The 15000-nt window shown below is 44.1% G+C and overlaps 1 protein-coding gene across 1 annotated transcript in view; it reads right to left on the bottom strand.

Moving 5' to 3' along the window:
• The window catches only part of LOC133568058 (BTB/POZ domain-containing protein 2-like), a 19412-nt gene that overhangs the window by 746 nt on the left and 3666 nt on the right, over positions 1–15000 (bottom strand). Inside the window, exons 3-9 of the mRNA XM_061919763.1 lie at positions 11301–11457; positions 5766–5871; positions 5494–5691; positions 2846–3038; positions 2681–2768; positions 2472–2618; positions 1–7 (exon numbers count right to left, since the gene is read on the bottom strand). The exon at positions 1–7 is cut by the window's left edge and continues 746 nt beyond it. Coding sequence (XP_061775747.1) covers positions 1–7; positions 2472–2618; positions 2681–2768; positions 2846–3038; positions 5494–5691; positions 5766–5871; positions 11301–11457 — 896 coding nt within the window. The remainder of the gene's footprint in view (positions 8–2471; positions 2619–2680; positions 2769–2845; positions 3039–5493; positions 5692–5765; positions 5872–11300; positions 11458–15000) is intronic.

Genomic DNA, 15000 nt, shown 5'->3' on the forward strand with positions numbered 1-15000 from the left:
CTGGGCCCTGCAGGAGGGAGAGAGGGAGCCGATAATTAAAACCAAGGCAAACATCACAGAGTGGATTATGTTGGTAATATTCTTCGCAATATAAAATCCTTTCTAACCAACTAGAAGTATTTTGGCCACCTGCCTTGACTCGAAAGTGAACTTGACGTGACGTCCCATGGAATTGTCCAAAATGTTTTGGTATCCTGGAGCATTCAAAGTTCCTTTCACTGGAACTAAGGGGCCAAGCCCAACTCCTAAAAAAAACTTACCCCACGTCATAATTCTGCAGGCTGTAGAGTGTTTTCTATTGGGGCTCCAGAACCCGGGAATGAGTTAGAGATGCTACTTCAGTAGAAGCATTTAAGTCCCATCTTAAAACTCATTTGTATACTCTAGCCTTTTTAGACGAGTTGATCTGCCGTTTCTTTTCTTTTCTGCTCTGCCCCCCTCTCCCTTGTTGTGGGGGGGCAGGGGCACAGGACCGGTGGCCATGGAAAAAGTGCTGGCCCCACTATGGACTGGACTCTCACTATTATTTTAGATCCACTATGGACTGGACTCTCACTATTATTTTAGATCCACTATGGACTGGACTCTCACTATTATGTTAGATCCACTATGGACCGGACTCTCACTATTATGTTAGATCCACTATGGACTGGACTCTCACTATTATTTTAGATCCACTATGGACTGGACTCTCACTATTATTTTAGATCCACTATGGACTGGACTCTCACTATTATTTTAGATCCACTATGGACTGGACTCCCACTATTATGTTAGATCCACTATGGACTGGACTCTCACTATTGTGTTAGATCCACTATGGACTGGACTCTCACACTATTATGTTCGATCCACTATGGACTGGACTCTCACACTATTATGTTCGATCCACTATGGACTGGACTCTCACTATTATGTTAGATCCACTATGGACTGGACTCTCACACTATTATGTTAGATCCACTATGGACTGGACTCTCACTATTATGTTAAATCCATTATGGACTGGACTCTCACACTATTATGTTAGATCCACTATGGACTGGACTTTCACACTATTATGTTAGATCCACTATGGACTGGACTCTCACACTATTATGTTCGATCCACTATGGACTGGACTCTCACACTATTATGTTAGATCCACTATGGACTGGACTCTCTCACTATTATGTTAGATCCACTATGGACTGGACTCTCACACTATTATGTTAGATCCACTATGGACTGGACTCTCACTATTATGTTAGATCCACTATGGATTGGACTCTCAATATTATGTTAGATCCACTATGGACTGGACTCTCACTGTTATGTTAGATCCACTATGGACTGGACTCTCACTATTATGTTAGATCCACTATGGACTGGACTCTCACTGTTATGTTAGATCCACTATGGACTGGACTCTCACACTATTATGTTAGATCCACTATGGACTGGACTCTCACTATTATGTTAGATCCACTATGGACTGGACTCTCACTACTATGTTAGATCCACAATGAACTGGACTCTCACTATTATGTTAGATCCACTATGGACTGGACTCTCACTATTATGTTAGATCCACTATGGACTGGACTCTCACACTATTATGTTAGATCCACTATGGACTGGACTCTCACTATTATATTAAATCCACTATGGACTGGACTTTCACAATATTATGTTAAATCCACAATGAACTGGACTCTCACTATTATGTTAGATCCACTATGGACTGGACTCTCACTATTATGTTAGATCCACTATGGACTGGACTCTCACTATTATGTTAGATCCACTATGGACTGGACTCTCACACTATTATGTTAGATCCACTATGGACTGGACTCTCACACTATTATGTTAGATCCACTATGGACTGGACTCTTAACTATTATGTTAGATCCACTATGGACTGGACTCTCACACTATTATGTTAGATCCACTATGGACTGGACTCTCACACTATTACCCACTATGGACTGGACTCTCACACTATTATGTTAGATCCACTATGGACTGGACTCTCACTATTATGTTAGATCCACTATGGACTGGACTCTCACTATTATGTTAGATCCACTATGGACTAGACTCTCACACTATTATGTTAGATCCACTATGGACTGGACTCTCACACTATTATGTTAGATCCACTATGGACTGGACTCTCTCACTATTATGTTAGATCCACTATGGACTGGACTCTCACACTATTATGTTAGATCCACTATGGACTGGACTCTCACACTATTATGTTAGATCCACTATGGACTGGACTCTCTCACTATTATGTTAGATCCACTATGGACTGGACTCTCACACTATTATGTTAGATCCACTATGGACTGGACTCTCTCACTATTATGTTAGATCCACTATGAACTGGACTGTTTCAGAGTTCTGCTCAAACGAGTAGCACCGGTGCTCTAAGTGAAACAGCTAAGCTCCCAGCCCACTTTGTAAAAAGGCGGTGTACACACCTTGAGTGTGGCACAGGCCGTGTAGTTGACGTTGGGCAGAATCTCCACCGGCTCCTTGAACATGACTCGGAAGGTGTTGGCGGAACCGTCGCAGCTGAAGCCTGTTTCGTTCTGGCCCAGTACCGTGTTGCTGTCTGTGTGAATAATCTGCAGAAAGAGCAGCTGGGCTCACATGAAGACTACACAACACAGCAAGGTCCTGATGGTACCTGTATGTTGACTTGGTAGTCTGTGGGTCCGTGTATTGAGCCGTACAGGCCGAACCCGACCACAAAAATCCTTCTGTTGACTGAGAACCTGAGGATATGTAAGTTAAAGATTCACATGAGCGGTCCGGCACACAAGACCCAGGTTAGGGTGTTATAAAGTCGCACCGTATGCGGTCGCTCGTCCCGCTGTAGCCCCAGCGACTCTCCACCTGTCCAAAGCGGGTGATGCTGCACTCCTTGCCGCGCAGGCAGCAGCGAGGCCGGTCGATGAAGTCCACACGCGGCTTGGGGTTGACCGTGAAGTGGAGGAAGAGGCTCACCACCTCTCGGTCGGTCAAAATACTGGACTGGGCTGGCACTGGTGAAGGTAAAACACAGCCTGGGTCTGAGGGCTCTTTGGAACGTGAGGTTTAAAGGCCTACTGAAAGCCACTACTAGCGACCACGCAGTCTGATAGTTTATATATCAATGATGAAATATTAACATTGCAACACATGCCAATACAGCCTTTTTAGTTGACTAAATTGCAATTTTAAATTTCGCGCCGAAATATCCTGATGAAACGTCGCGGTATGATGACGTGTGTCCGTGATGTCACGCATTGTAGAGGACATTTTGTTCCGGCATCGTTCCCAAGTCGTCTGTTTTCATCGCATAATTCCACAGTATTCTGGACTTCTGTGTTACTGAATCTTTTGCAATTTGTTCAATGAAAAATGGAGACATCAAAGAAGAAAGCTGTAGGTGGGAAGCGGTGTGTTGCGGCCGCCTTTAGCAACACAAACACAGCCGGTGTTTCATTGTTTACATTCCCGAAAGATGACGGTGAGGCTTTACTACGGAACAGAGCGGTCAAGCAACCAGGGGCGGTATAGCTCGGTTGGTAGAGTGGCCGTGCCAGCAACTTGAGGGTTGCAAGTTCGATTCCCGCTTACGCCTTCCTAGTAACTGCCGTTGTGTCCCTGGGCAAGACACTTTACCCACCTGCTCCCAGTGCCACCAACACCGGTTTAAATGTAACTTAGATATTGGGTTTCACTAAGCGCTTTGAGTCACTAGAGAAAAGCGCTATATAAATATAATTCACTAATGGTTGGATTGGACCACACACACACAAAGTACAGTGTATTAGGCAGCGACCCTTTCGAAAGATCGTGTTTCGAAGAGGGTCTCTTGCAAAGGGCAGAGATGGGCATCGCCACCGCCCGTCGACTGGTGCTGAAGAAAGGTACGGGGCCGACCTTCAGGTTGTACAGGTACGACCATATAATCTCACTAAAACACTAGTAACACAATAAGCAGATAAGGTATTTTCCAGAATTTTCCTAGTAAATTTGTCTAATAACATCTGAAACGCTCCCACTGAATAGTCTTTTTTTTTTTTTCTAGTCCTTCACTCCCACTTTCCTCATCCACAAATCTTTCATCCTCGCTCAAATTAATGGGGAAATCGTCGCTTTCTCGGTCCGAATGGCTGTGACGTAGGGTGTGTGGTTGTGGAGCGAGAGGTGTGAAGGAAGTGAAGTGAATTATATTTATATAGCGCTTTTTCTCTAGTGACTCAAAGCGCTTTACATAGTGAAACCCAGTATCTAAGTTACATTTAAACCAGTGTGGGTGGCGCTGGGAGCAGGTGGGTAAAGTGTCTTGCCCAAGGACACAACGGCAGTGACTAGGATGGCGGAAGCGAGAATCGAACCTGCAACCCTCAAGTTGCTGGCACGGCCACTCTACCAACCGAGCTATACCGGTTGGTGGATCACATCAAAGAAGCGGTGGCTACCGGACCTGCTCTAATGTCTCCCGTTTATTATTCTATTATAGAATTACATTGTATAGGCAGACACAGGACACTCGGCTACACTAGTAAATGTGTCTAATGACATCTGAATCGCTCCCACTGCCCTCGTCTTTTTTTTAAATCCTTCACTCTCACTTTCCTCATCCACAAAACTTTCATCCTCGCTCAAATTAATGGGGAAATCGTCGCTTTCTCGGTCCGAATGGCTGTGACGTAGGGTGTGTGGTTGTGGAGCGAGAGGTGTAAAGGAAGTGAAGTGAATTATATTTATATAGCGCTTTTCTCTAGTGACTCAAAGCGCTTTACATAGTGAAACCCAATATCTAAGTTACATTTAAACCAGTGTGGGTGGCGCTCGGAGCAGGTGGGTAAAGTGTCTTGCCCAAGGACACAACGGCAGTGACTAGGATGGCGGAAGCGGGAATCGAACCTGCAACCCTCAAGTTGCTGGCATGGCCACTCTACCAACCGAGCTATACCGGTTGGTGGATCACATCAAAGAAGCGGTGGCTTCCGGACCTGCTCTAATGTCTCCCGTTTATTATTCTATTATAGAATTACATAGTATAGGCAGACACAGGACACTCGGCTACACTAGTAAATGTGTCTAATGACATCTGAATCCCACTGCCCTCGTCTTTTTTTTTAATCCTTCACTCTCACTTTCCTCATCCACAAATCTTTCATCCTCGCTCAAATTAATGGGGAAATCGTCGCTTTCTCGGTCCGAATGGCTCTCGCTGCTGGTGGCCATGATTGTAAACAATGTTCAGATGTGAGGAGCTCCACAACCCGTGACGTCACGCGCACATCATCTGCTACTTCCGGTACAGGCAAGGCTTTTTTATTAGCGACCAAAATTGTGAACTTTATCATCGATGTTCTCTACTAAATCCTTTCAGCACAAATATGGCGAAATGATCAAGTATGACACATAGAATGGACCTGCTATCCCCGTTTAAATAAGAACATTTCATTTTTAAACACGCCTCCTTTCTTTTTTTTTTCTTACCTGCCGCAAACTCTTCGATGGTCATGAGAGGGAAGCGGATGAGAGTGAGGGCCTTGCCCAGCACTTTGCGCTTGTTCTCCGGGGTGGGCTGCAGCTGCTGCCTGTGGGCCTCCGCCTCAGCCCAACGCACAGCGGCGCCAAACAAACGCACCTCCCGCACGCCGAGGGTGTCCCTCTCCAACACGGCCATCAGCGTGTCTACAAGGGCGCAAATTGGAGATGACATGTAATGCAACTTGGCGCCGTTTAAAAGGCACGGCGGGCTGCGGTACCAAGGTCGATGTCGGTGAAGCCCTCGGCGGCGAGAGCGTCTCCGGTGTTCTTATCGATGTTTTCCAGGCAGAGGCTGGCCAGTTGAGGCTCGTCGAACAAGCGCGCCTGAAACAGAAAGACACAAGTTTTCATTTTAGATATGTAATCCTCCATGTTAAAAGTGCAGGGGAGAGGAAAAAATTTAACGGTCGCTGCTTGTTGTCACTTCTTCCGAGTAGTCGCAAGAAGGATCACTAGCGCCCTCTACCACCAGGAGGCGGTAGTCATTTAATGACTCATATTTGACACACGCAGCTACGGTATATAGAAGCATTTAAGTCTCACCTTAAAACTCATCTGTATACTCTAGCCTTTAAATAGACCTCCTTTTTAGACCAGTTGATCTGCCGCTTCTTTTCTTTCTCCTATGTCCCCCCCTCCCTTGTGGAGGGGGTCCGGTCCGATGACCATGGATGAATACTGGCTGTCCAGAGTCGAGACCCAGGATGGGCCGCTCGTCGGGACCCAGAATGGACCGCTCGCCTGTATCGATTGGGGACATCTCTACGCTGCTGATCCGCCTCCGCTTGGGATGGTCTCCTGTGGACGGGACTCTCGCTGCTGTCTTGGATCCGCTTTGAACTGAACTCTCACGGCTGTGTTGGAGCCACTATGGATTGAACTTTCACAGCATCATGTTAGACCCGCTCGACATCCATTGCTTTCGGTCCCCTAGAGGGGGGGTGGGGGGGGTTGCCCACATCTAAGGTCCTCTCCAAGGTTTCTCATAGTCAGCATTGTCACTGGCGTCCCACTGGATGTGAATTCTCCCTGCTCACTGGGTGTGAGTTTTCCTTGCCCTTTTGTGGGTTCTTCCGAGGATGTTGTAGTCGTAATGATTTGTGCAATCCTTTGAGACATTTGTGATTTGGGGCTATATAAAAATAAACATTGATTGATACTAATAAAACATAGCTGCTTACTGTTCTTTTTAGCATATTCAATAGCTTGGACCTTAAATCCTACTGAATAGCTCTTAATCTTCTTCCTTTTATGCGATGTCAAATGATTGAAATCAGCCTCCTCCATTTTGAAAATGATGACAGGTGAAGTGTCACTCATGACGTGACGAGTTTGACCGTGCGGAAATTCTAGACACGCGCTAATAAAAATAATATTTTGCAAAACGAGTTTGACCCGGCGTTAATTCTGAGCCGGTGGTAATGCTAAGCATGCGCTAATTAGTTTGCTAAAAAAGTTTGACCCGGCAGTAAGTCTATGCAGGCACATACTATATAATATAATATAATATAATATAATATATAATTCAAGGAAATTAGGTAATTAAATGTGATCAAAAGTCAGCTTACAATGTGGGTCCCTCAATTCTGCCTCTAAACCCCCTAAAACATTCACACACACTTCCATTAAGGTTTTATATACATGATGTAAGTTTATATGTAATGTGGTAACATTTATAATATTTAATTGTCAGAATTGTGTTGAAATGAGTTCCCGGCGAGAAAACAAAAGCTGTCTGTGAACCTACCAAGAAAAAGGCTTGTAAAACTCCACTGTGTAGGATGGGAAGCAACGTGAATGGGTTCTGTTTCTTTCATGTATTGTAATCAACAGAAAGATATTGTCTGACCCAAGAACTACAAAGCGGAGAGGAAGCAGGGCCCGACACCCCCCCAAGGCGACCTGTTTTATGAGCTTTTCTGTGAACTGTTTGCGACCTTTTCTTTTGAAGTGTTGTAAACAAAGGCGATGGCTGTTTACGACCCGCGTCCCTTAGAAACAGCTGTTGCCATGTAATGAGGGAAAGTCCAAATAAAAGAGGTGGCGTACAAACTTTCGCCAGTGCGTGCCGGAGACTGTACAAGAGTACCGCCCAGACGTTTCTCCTCAAATTGAGCCAAATTTAATTCCGTCTCCGTTTAATTCTTTGCTTCATGTCTTGTTTTATAGATGTCGTCAGTGTTTGAACCTGACAATATTTACTTATTTTAATTATTTTAAGCATACAAGGCGCATTCATTTAAAAAAACATCACGACATTTGCTTTTTTTTCTTCATTACTGATTATTACTCACTGCAGACTTCATGAGAGCCAACAAACTTAATAAATCATCACTTACTGTACAAGGTCTGCTGTCATTAGATGCAGACTTTTCGGATGTTCATATATTCCAATTTAGATGAAAAATGTCTCATAATTCCCACGAAGAAACCGGGTGGGAGGGACAATTGCTTTTTGTGTCATCTTCACCAGTTCCAGCTCCTAAATGGCTGTCAAAGTGTCCCAACTTGTTGGATTATATCCTCAGCCATCTAAAGTTGAAGTGAAGTGTGAATTATATTTATATAGCGCTGTTCTCTAGTGACTCAAAACGCTTTACATAGTGAAACCCACTATCTAAGTTACATTTAAACCAGTGTGGGTGGCACTGGGAGCAGGTGGGTAAAGTGTCTTGCCCAAGGACACAACGGCAGTGACTAGGATGGCGGAAGCGGGAATCGAACCTGCAACCCTCAAGTTGCTGGCACGGCCACTCTACCAACCGAGCTATGCCGCCCCAAGTTAAAGTTAAAGTACCAATGATTGTCAAACACACGAGGTGTGTCGAAATTATTCTCTGCATTTGACCCATCACCCTTGATCACCCCCTGGGAGTTGAGGGGAGCAGTGAGCAGCAGCGGTGGCCACGCCCGGGAAATATTTTTGGTGATTTAACCCCCAATTTTAAGCCTTGATGCTGAGTGCCAAGCAGGGAGGTAATGGCTCCCATTTTTATAGTCTTTAGTAAGACTCACAACCTACCAATCTCAGGGCGGGCACTCTAACCACTAGGCCACCGAGTAGGCCTACTGTCAAGGTGAGATATATAAATATAAACACAACATAACATACATCCATAAAAGTGGATGCATATGCAAAAGTGCAAAGTACAGTAATCTATTTATTTATATCTGCATCTTATTGTACCATGAATTGATTAATGTGGACCCCGACTTAAACAAGTTGAAAAACTTATTGGGGTGTTACCATTTAGTGGTCAATTGTACGGAATATGTACTGTTCTGTGCAATCTACTAATAAAAGTTTGAATCAATCGCTCTTTTATCCTACACTACTATGAGCTAATGCAGGGGTCGGGAACCTTTTTGGCTGAGAGAGCCAAGAATCCGAATATTTTAAAATGTATTTCCGTAAGAGCCATATAATTTTTTTTTCAACACTGAACACAACTAAACGCGTGCATTTTTAAGTTAGACCAACATTACTAGAGTATAATAGGTCTCTTATTCTTTGTAATAACATTGATATTCTGAAGCTAACTGTGGAGGGGCGTGGCCTGCGGACCTGCAGCGAAGCGTGCCAGAACCGGCCTCGAAATCAGCGACAGGTGCGTAGACAACACACCTGGGCCTTGTTACCTAATCACCTGTCGCTCTGTTATAAGCAGCAGCCAGGAGGAGAGACAGGGTTGGAGCTGGAGCCAGAGTGCGAGCGAGAACGAAAGAGAAAAAGACAATTGCTGGAAAGCAACTGAGAGACTCATTGAAAAATAAAACAATATCGTAACCCTGAAACAGGCTTTCATGTCGGTGCTTGGTGGTCTGAAGAACCCCCAGGAGGGCAAGCCCTAAAAAAAAAAATAATAAAGTGCGGTAGAAAAAAGATGGATGGATTCAAATGCATGAGCATGTTTAATATTTTGAACGTTATTTTTAACACTGTGATCACAAGTGGAATTAGTCATTACTTATCGTGTTAAGCAATGTTAGCTCCGATTTATCCGAGAGCCAGATGCAGTCATCAAAAGAGCGACAGGTTCCCTAACCCTGAGCTAATGCAACAAAATTGTGTTCTTATCTGTACTGCAAAGTTCAAATTTGAATGACAACAAAAGGAAGTCTAAGATGCATGATTTATGATCTACAATAAACTCACAGGGAAGCGAGGAAGCAGCAGACCACTCGACGATGTAAACAGACACACAGGAAGTGATCACGGCGCCGCGATAAATAGTTTGTCTGTGTTAACACTAATAATAACAACAATATCACTAATACGTGTTAATATTCAAGGCACCAAATGTAAATTGAGTATAGTTGGCACTTTTGAATGCTTATGTATCCAATTTTATGGGCGGAATAGTGGAGCTCACATTGGCTCCGCTGTAGGGGACTTTTTAGAAACTCATAAAAAAGTTAATTTCCATCCATCCATCCATCCATCATCTTCCGCTTATCCGAGGTCGGGTCGCGGGGGCAACAGCCTAAGCAGGGAAACCCAGAATTCCCTCTCCCCAGCCACTTCGTCTAGCTCTTCCCGGGGGATCCCGAGGCGTTCCCAGGCCAGCCGGGAGACATAGTCTTCCCAACGTGTCCTGGGTCTTCCCCGTGGCCTCCTACCGGTTGGACGTGCCCTAAACACCTCCCTAGGGAGGCGTTCGGGTGGCATCCTGACCAGATGCCCGAACCACCTCATCTAGCTCCTCTCCATGTGGAGGAGCAGCGGCTTTACTTTGAGTTCCTCCCGGATGGCAGAGCTTCTCACCCTATCTCTAAGGGAGAGCCCCGCCACACGGCGGAGGAAACTAATTTCGGCCGCTTGTACCCGTGATCTTATCCTTTCGGTCATGACCCAAAGCTCATGACCAGAGGTGAGGATGGGAACGTAGATCGACCGGTAAATTGAGAGCTTTGCCTTCCGGCTCAGCTCCTTCTTCACCACAACGGATCGGTACAACGTCCGCATTACTGAAGACGCCGCACCGATCCGCCTGTCGATCTCACGATCCACTCTTCCCTCACTCGTGAACAAGACTCCTAGGTAGTTGAACTCCTCCACTTGGGGCAGGGTCTCCTCCCCAACCCGGAGATGGCATACTACCCTTTTCCGGGCGAGAACCTTGGAGGTGCTGATTCTCATTCCGGTCGCTTCACACTCGGCTGCGAACCGATCCAGCGAGAGCTGAAGATCCCGGTCAGATGAAGCCATCAGGACCACATCATCTGCAAAAAGCAGGGACCTAATCCTGCGGTCACCAAACCGGAACCCCTCAACGCCTTGACTGCGCCTAGAAATTCTGTCCATAAAAGTTATGAACAGAATGGGTGACAAAGGACAGCCTTGGCGGAGTCCAACCCTCACTGGAAACGTGTCCGACTTACCGCCGGCAATGCGGACCCAGCTCTCGCACTGATCATACAGGGAGCGGACCGCCACAATAAGACAGTCCGATACCCCATACTCTCTGAGCACTCCCCACAGGACTTCCCGAGGGACACGGTCCAATGCCTTCTCCAAGTCCACAAAGCACATGTAGACTGGTTGGGCAAACTCCCATGCACCCTCAAGAACCCTCAAGAAGAAAAAGTTAATTTATGCGCTTTAAAAATGTATTTTTAAATAATAATAATCCTACTTCACGGTCACGTCGGCCCCAATTAACTGTAATTAACGAGAGATGGCTGGAACAGACGTTGAACACGACCATAAAGGTGGTGAGGGGAACACAACACAACAGGTGGGATCATGTGACCTGTGTGAGCAGCATGAAGGCGTTGTCTGCCCTCAGGTTCTTCTTGAGGAACTCCACACAGTGCGCCTCCAGGGCCGGCACCGCATACTTCTTGGCGGTGTACAGCGTGGTCATGACGGTCTCTGGCCCGATCTGAACTTCGTCAGAGTACAGAAACCTGCAAGAGGTTGAAAAACAAAAACATACCACTTTAGTGAGGCTGAACTTTAATGTATTAATAAATATGTATTAGTATCGGGGTGGCGTGTCTCAGATGGTAGAGCAGGGGTGAAGAAACTTGAGTTACTGGTATGACTCTAGCTTCCGCACCTACATCCCACCGAGATAAAGACTTGTGTATTGTTTTCTCATGCCCTTGGACTTTCCCTTGACAAATTCCCAGATTTCCAGGTTTTTCGGGACATTTTTCCCCATTCAAAATGAATTGGCCATTTTTCAAACTTCCACCATGTCCACATTTTTCGATCCGATTCAAACCATTCCACTCATCCTGGACATTGAAACTATCATTTTTTCAAGTAAAAAAAAAATTCCAGGAATTCACAGAATTCCATTTTTTTTCAAACCCTTTTTGCTGGCGACTTCTCCTTCCACATTTTTCAACCCACTTCAACCGTTCCACCGTCCAAACATTCCCCTAACAAAGTTGTTTTTCGGACTGGAAAAATTCCCAGTTTTTCCCGGAATTCCTCAATACCATTTCTCAATTAAAAATGTTACTACTTCAACATTTATCGACCGATTAGAAAAATTCCACCACCAACCATTTCAACACATTCAAATTTTTTGGGGCATTTTCCCCAAAAAATCCCTCTTTTTCCGAAATCCCCAAATTTCCATGATATTCCCATTGAAAAGGATGGGACATTTTTTTAAAGTTCAACAACTCCCACTAAAACTGTTCCAACTTCAAAACATTTAGCCTGTTCAAGAACTGTGTGCTTGCTTTCAAAAACTGTAAAAAAAAATGTACCGGATTTTTAAGAATTTTCCATTTTTAGGGACATTTTCCTCATTCCCACACTACCACAATTCCAACATTTTTCAACCGATTCAAACCATTCCACTCATCCTGGACATTGAAACTATCATTTTTTCAAGTAAAAAAAAAATTCCAGGAATTCACAGAATTCCATTTTTTTTCAAACCCTTTTTGCTGGCGACTTCTCCTTCCACATTTTTCAACCCACTTCAACCGTTCCACCGTCCAAACATTCCCCTAACAAAGTTGTTTTTCGGACTGGAAAAATTCCCAGTTTTTCCCGGAATTCCTCAATACCATTTCTCAATTAAAAATGTTACTACTTCAACATTTATCGACCGATTAGAAAAATTCCACCACCAACCATTTCAACACATTCAAATTTTTTGGGGCATTTTCCCCAAAAAATCCCTCTTTTTCCAAAATCCCCAAATTTCCATGAAATTCCCATTGAAAAGGATGGGACATTTTTTTTAAAGTTCAACAACTCCCACTGAAACTGTTCCAACTTCAAAATATTCAGCCTGTTCAAGAACTGTGTGCTTGCTTTCAAAAACTTTAAAAAAAAATGTACCGGATTTTTAAGAATTTTCCATTTTTAGGAACATTTTCCTCATTCCCACACTACCACAATTCCAACATTTTTCAACCGATTCAAACCATTCCACCTTCAACACAAAAGTCTTTCCCAAGTTCCGAACCAAATTCCGGTTTTCCTGGAAATTCAAATGCTTCAACATTCAAACTATTCTTACATTCATACTTGTGGGATCTGATCGTTGTGGCTTCTGCAGCCCTTTGAGATACTCAAGATTTAGGGCTATATAAATACACTTTCGGTGGACTTTTTGGGGACGGCGTGGCGCTCTTGGGAGAGTGGCTGTGCCAGCAACCTGAGGGTTCCTGGTCCAATCCCCACCTTCTACCGATTTTGTCACATCCGTTGTGTCCTTGAACAAGACACTTCACCCTTGCTCCTGATGGGTCCTGGTTAGGGCCTTGCATGGCAGCTCCCGCCATCAGTGTGTGTGAAAGGGTGAATGTGGAAATAGTGTCAAAGCGCTTTGAGTACCTTGAAGTCGGGCTGGGCGATATATCGATATGCTTGATATATCGCGGGTTTTTCTTTGTCCGATATAGAAAATGACTATATCATGATATTGGAGTATACATTCTCACTAAGTTGCTTTTAGCTGCGGGCATTACACTAGATCAGGGGTAGGGAACCTATGGCTCTAGAGCCAGATGTGGCTCTTTTGATGACAGAATCTGGCTCTCAGATAAAGGAACAAAGCTAACGCATAAACAGACTATGAAACTAAATCAAACAAAACTTACTTGGCATGGCATGAAGTACGAAACAATGGCAAGGCATGAATCAAGTCAGCACAGGGCGACTGACTGGCAAAGACAAGCTTAAATACTGATTTTGATTAGTGCTCGGGAAGCAGGTGAGCGTGCATTTTGTCCACCAGAGACAGGTGGACAAAATGAGTAACCAAGGAAACCAGACAAGGGAGTGGGGAAAAAAATAGGAACATAAAGAGCTTCAGAATAACAATGTTATTGAAAAAAATAAGAGACTTATTATACTCTAAAAATGTTGGTCTTACTTAAAAATGCACGCATTTAGTTGTATTCAGTGTTAAAAATTATGATATGGCTCTCACGGAAATACACTTTGAAATATTTGGCTTTCATGGCTCTCTCAGCCAAAAAGGTTCCCGACCCCTGCACTAGAGGCTCTTCTCCCTCTTTCTTGTCTCTCCTTCTCTCAGAGACGTAAAACAAGCGCACCTTTTTACATACATCACATACTGTCCCGTCATACGTCACATACGTACACGCCCTCGCGGAGCACAGAGGTAGCAGCATGGGTAACATTAGCTGTGATGCTAGCGGAGCCGTGCGAGTGGTAATATGAGAGAAAGAAGGTGTGAATCTGGTAACAAATGAAGAGTTAATTTACAAGAAAAACAGCAGGGGGTCCATCGTCTGGCGGTGGTTTGGCTTCAAGCGGGAATATGTCGAACCGACAACCGTAATTTGTCAAGTGTGGGGCAAAAGTGTTGCTAGAAAAAGTAGCATTACTGCTAATATGTAGCATCGTTTGAAAAGTCACCTGCTGCAGAATGAAGAGTGCTTACTCCGCATGTCAACATCTCCGTTCGGTGCCACACACCCAAATCGAGGCAAACATTTTCAGATCAACACCGAATGAAAAACACTAGTCAACAACAGAAGGAGATAACGTCTGCAGGAACCTACCACATAGTGAAGGACAAACACTATTTGATTTCCTATTATGCAGCTCATTTTTATTTGACTGTTATTGAAATATCTTGTGTGACATCATGCACAAAAGTGCACTTTATTTGTTTTTAACTATTGTAGTGGTGTTCTGTACAAAAAGTACACTTAATTTAGTGTTGTTTTGATATGTCATCTTAGTGACATCATGCACAAAAGTGCACTCATAGCTTGTTTTAAAATGTCTCTGACAATCTTGCACTGTCAGTTTTGGAAATGACATGAATGTTTGTGCCACTGCTTAATAACTGTTTAATAAATACACTTTTAGTGGTGATTTCCCTCTCTGCATGAAAGTTTAAAAGTAGTACATATCAATGCAGTATGAAGAAGAATGTTTTAATGTAAACACATAGAATCATCATACTGCTGTGATATTAAAAAAAAGCCATATCGTCTAGCCCTGAC

Source organism: Nerophis ophidion, linkage group LG14 (genome assembly GCF_033978795.1).
Source record: "Nerophis ophidion isolate RoL-2023_Sa linkage group LG14, RoL_Noph_v1.0, whole genome shotgun sequence".
Classification (NCBI taxonomy): Eukaryota; Metazoa; Chordata; class Actinopteri; order Syngnathiformes; family Syngnathidae; genus Nerophis; species Nerophis ophidion.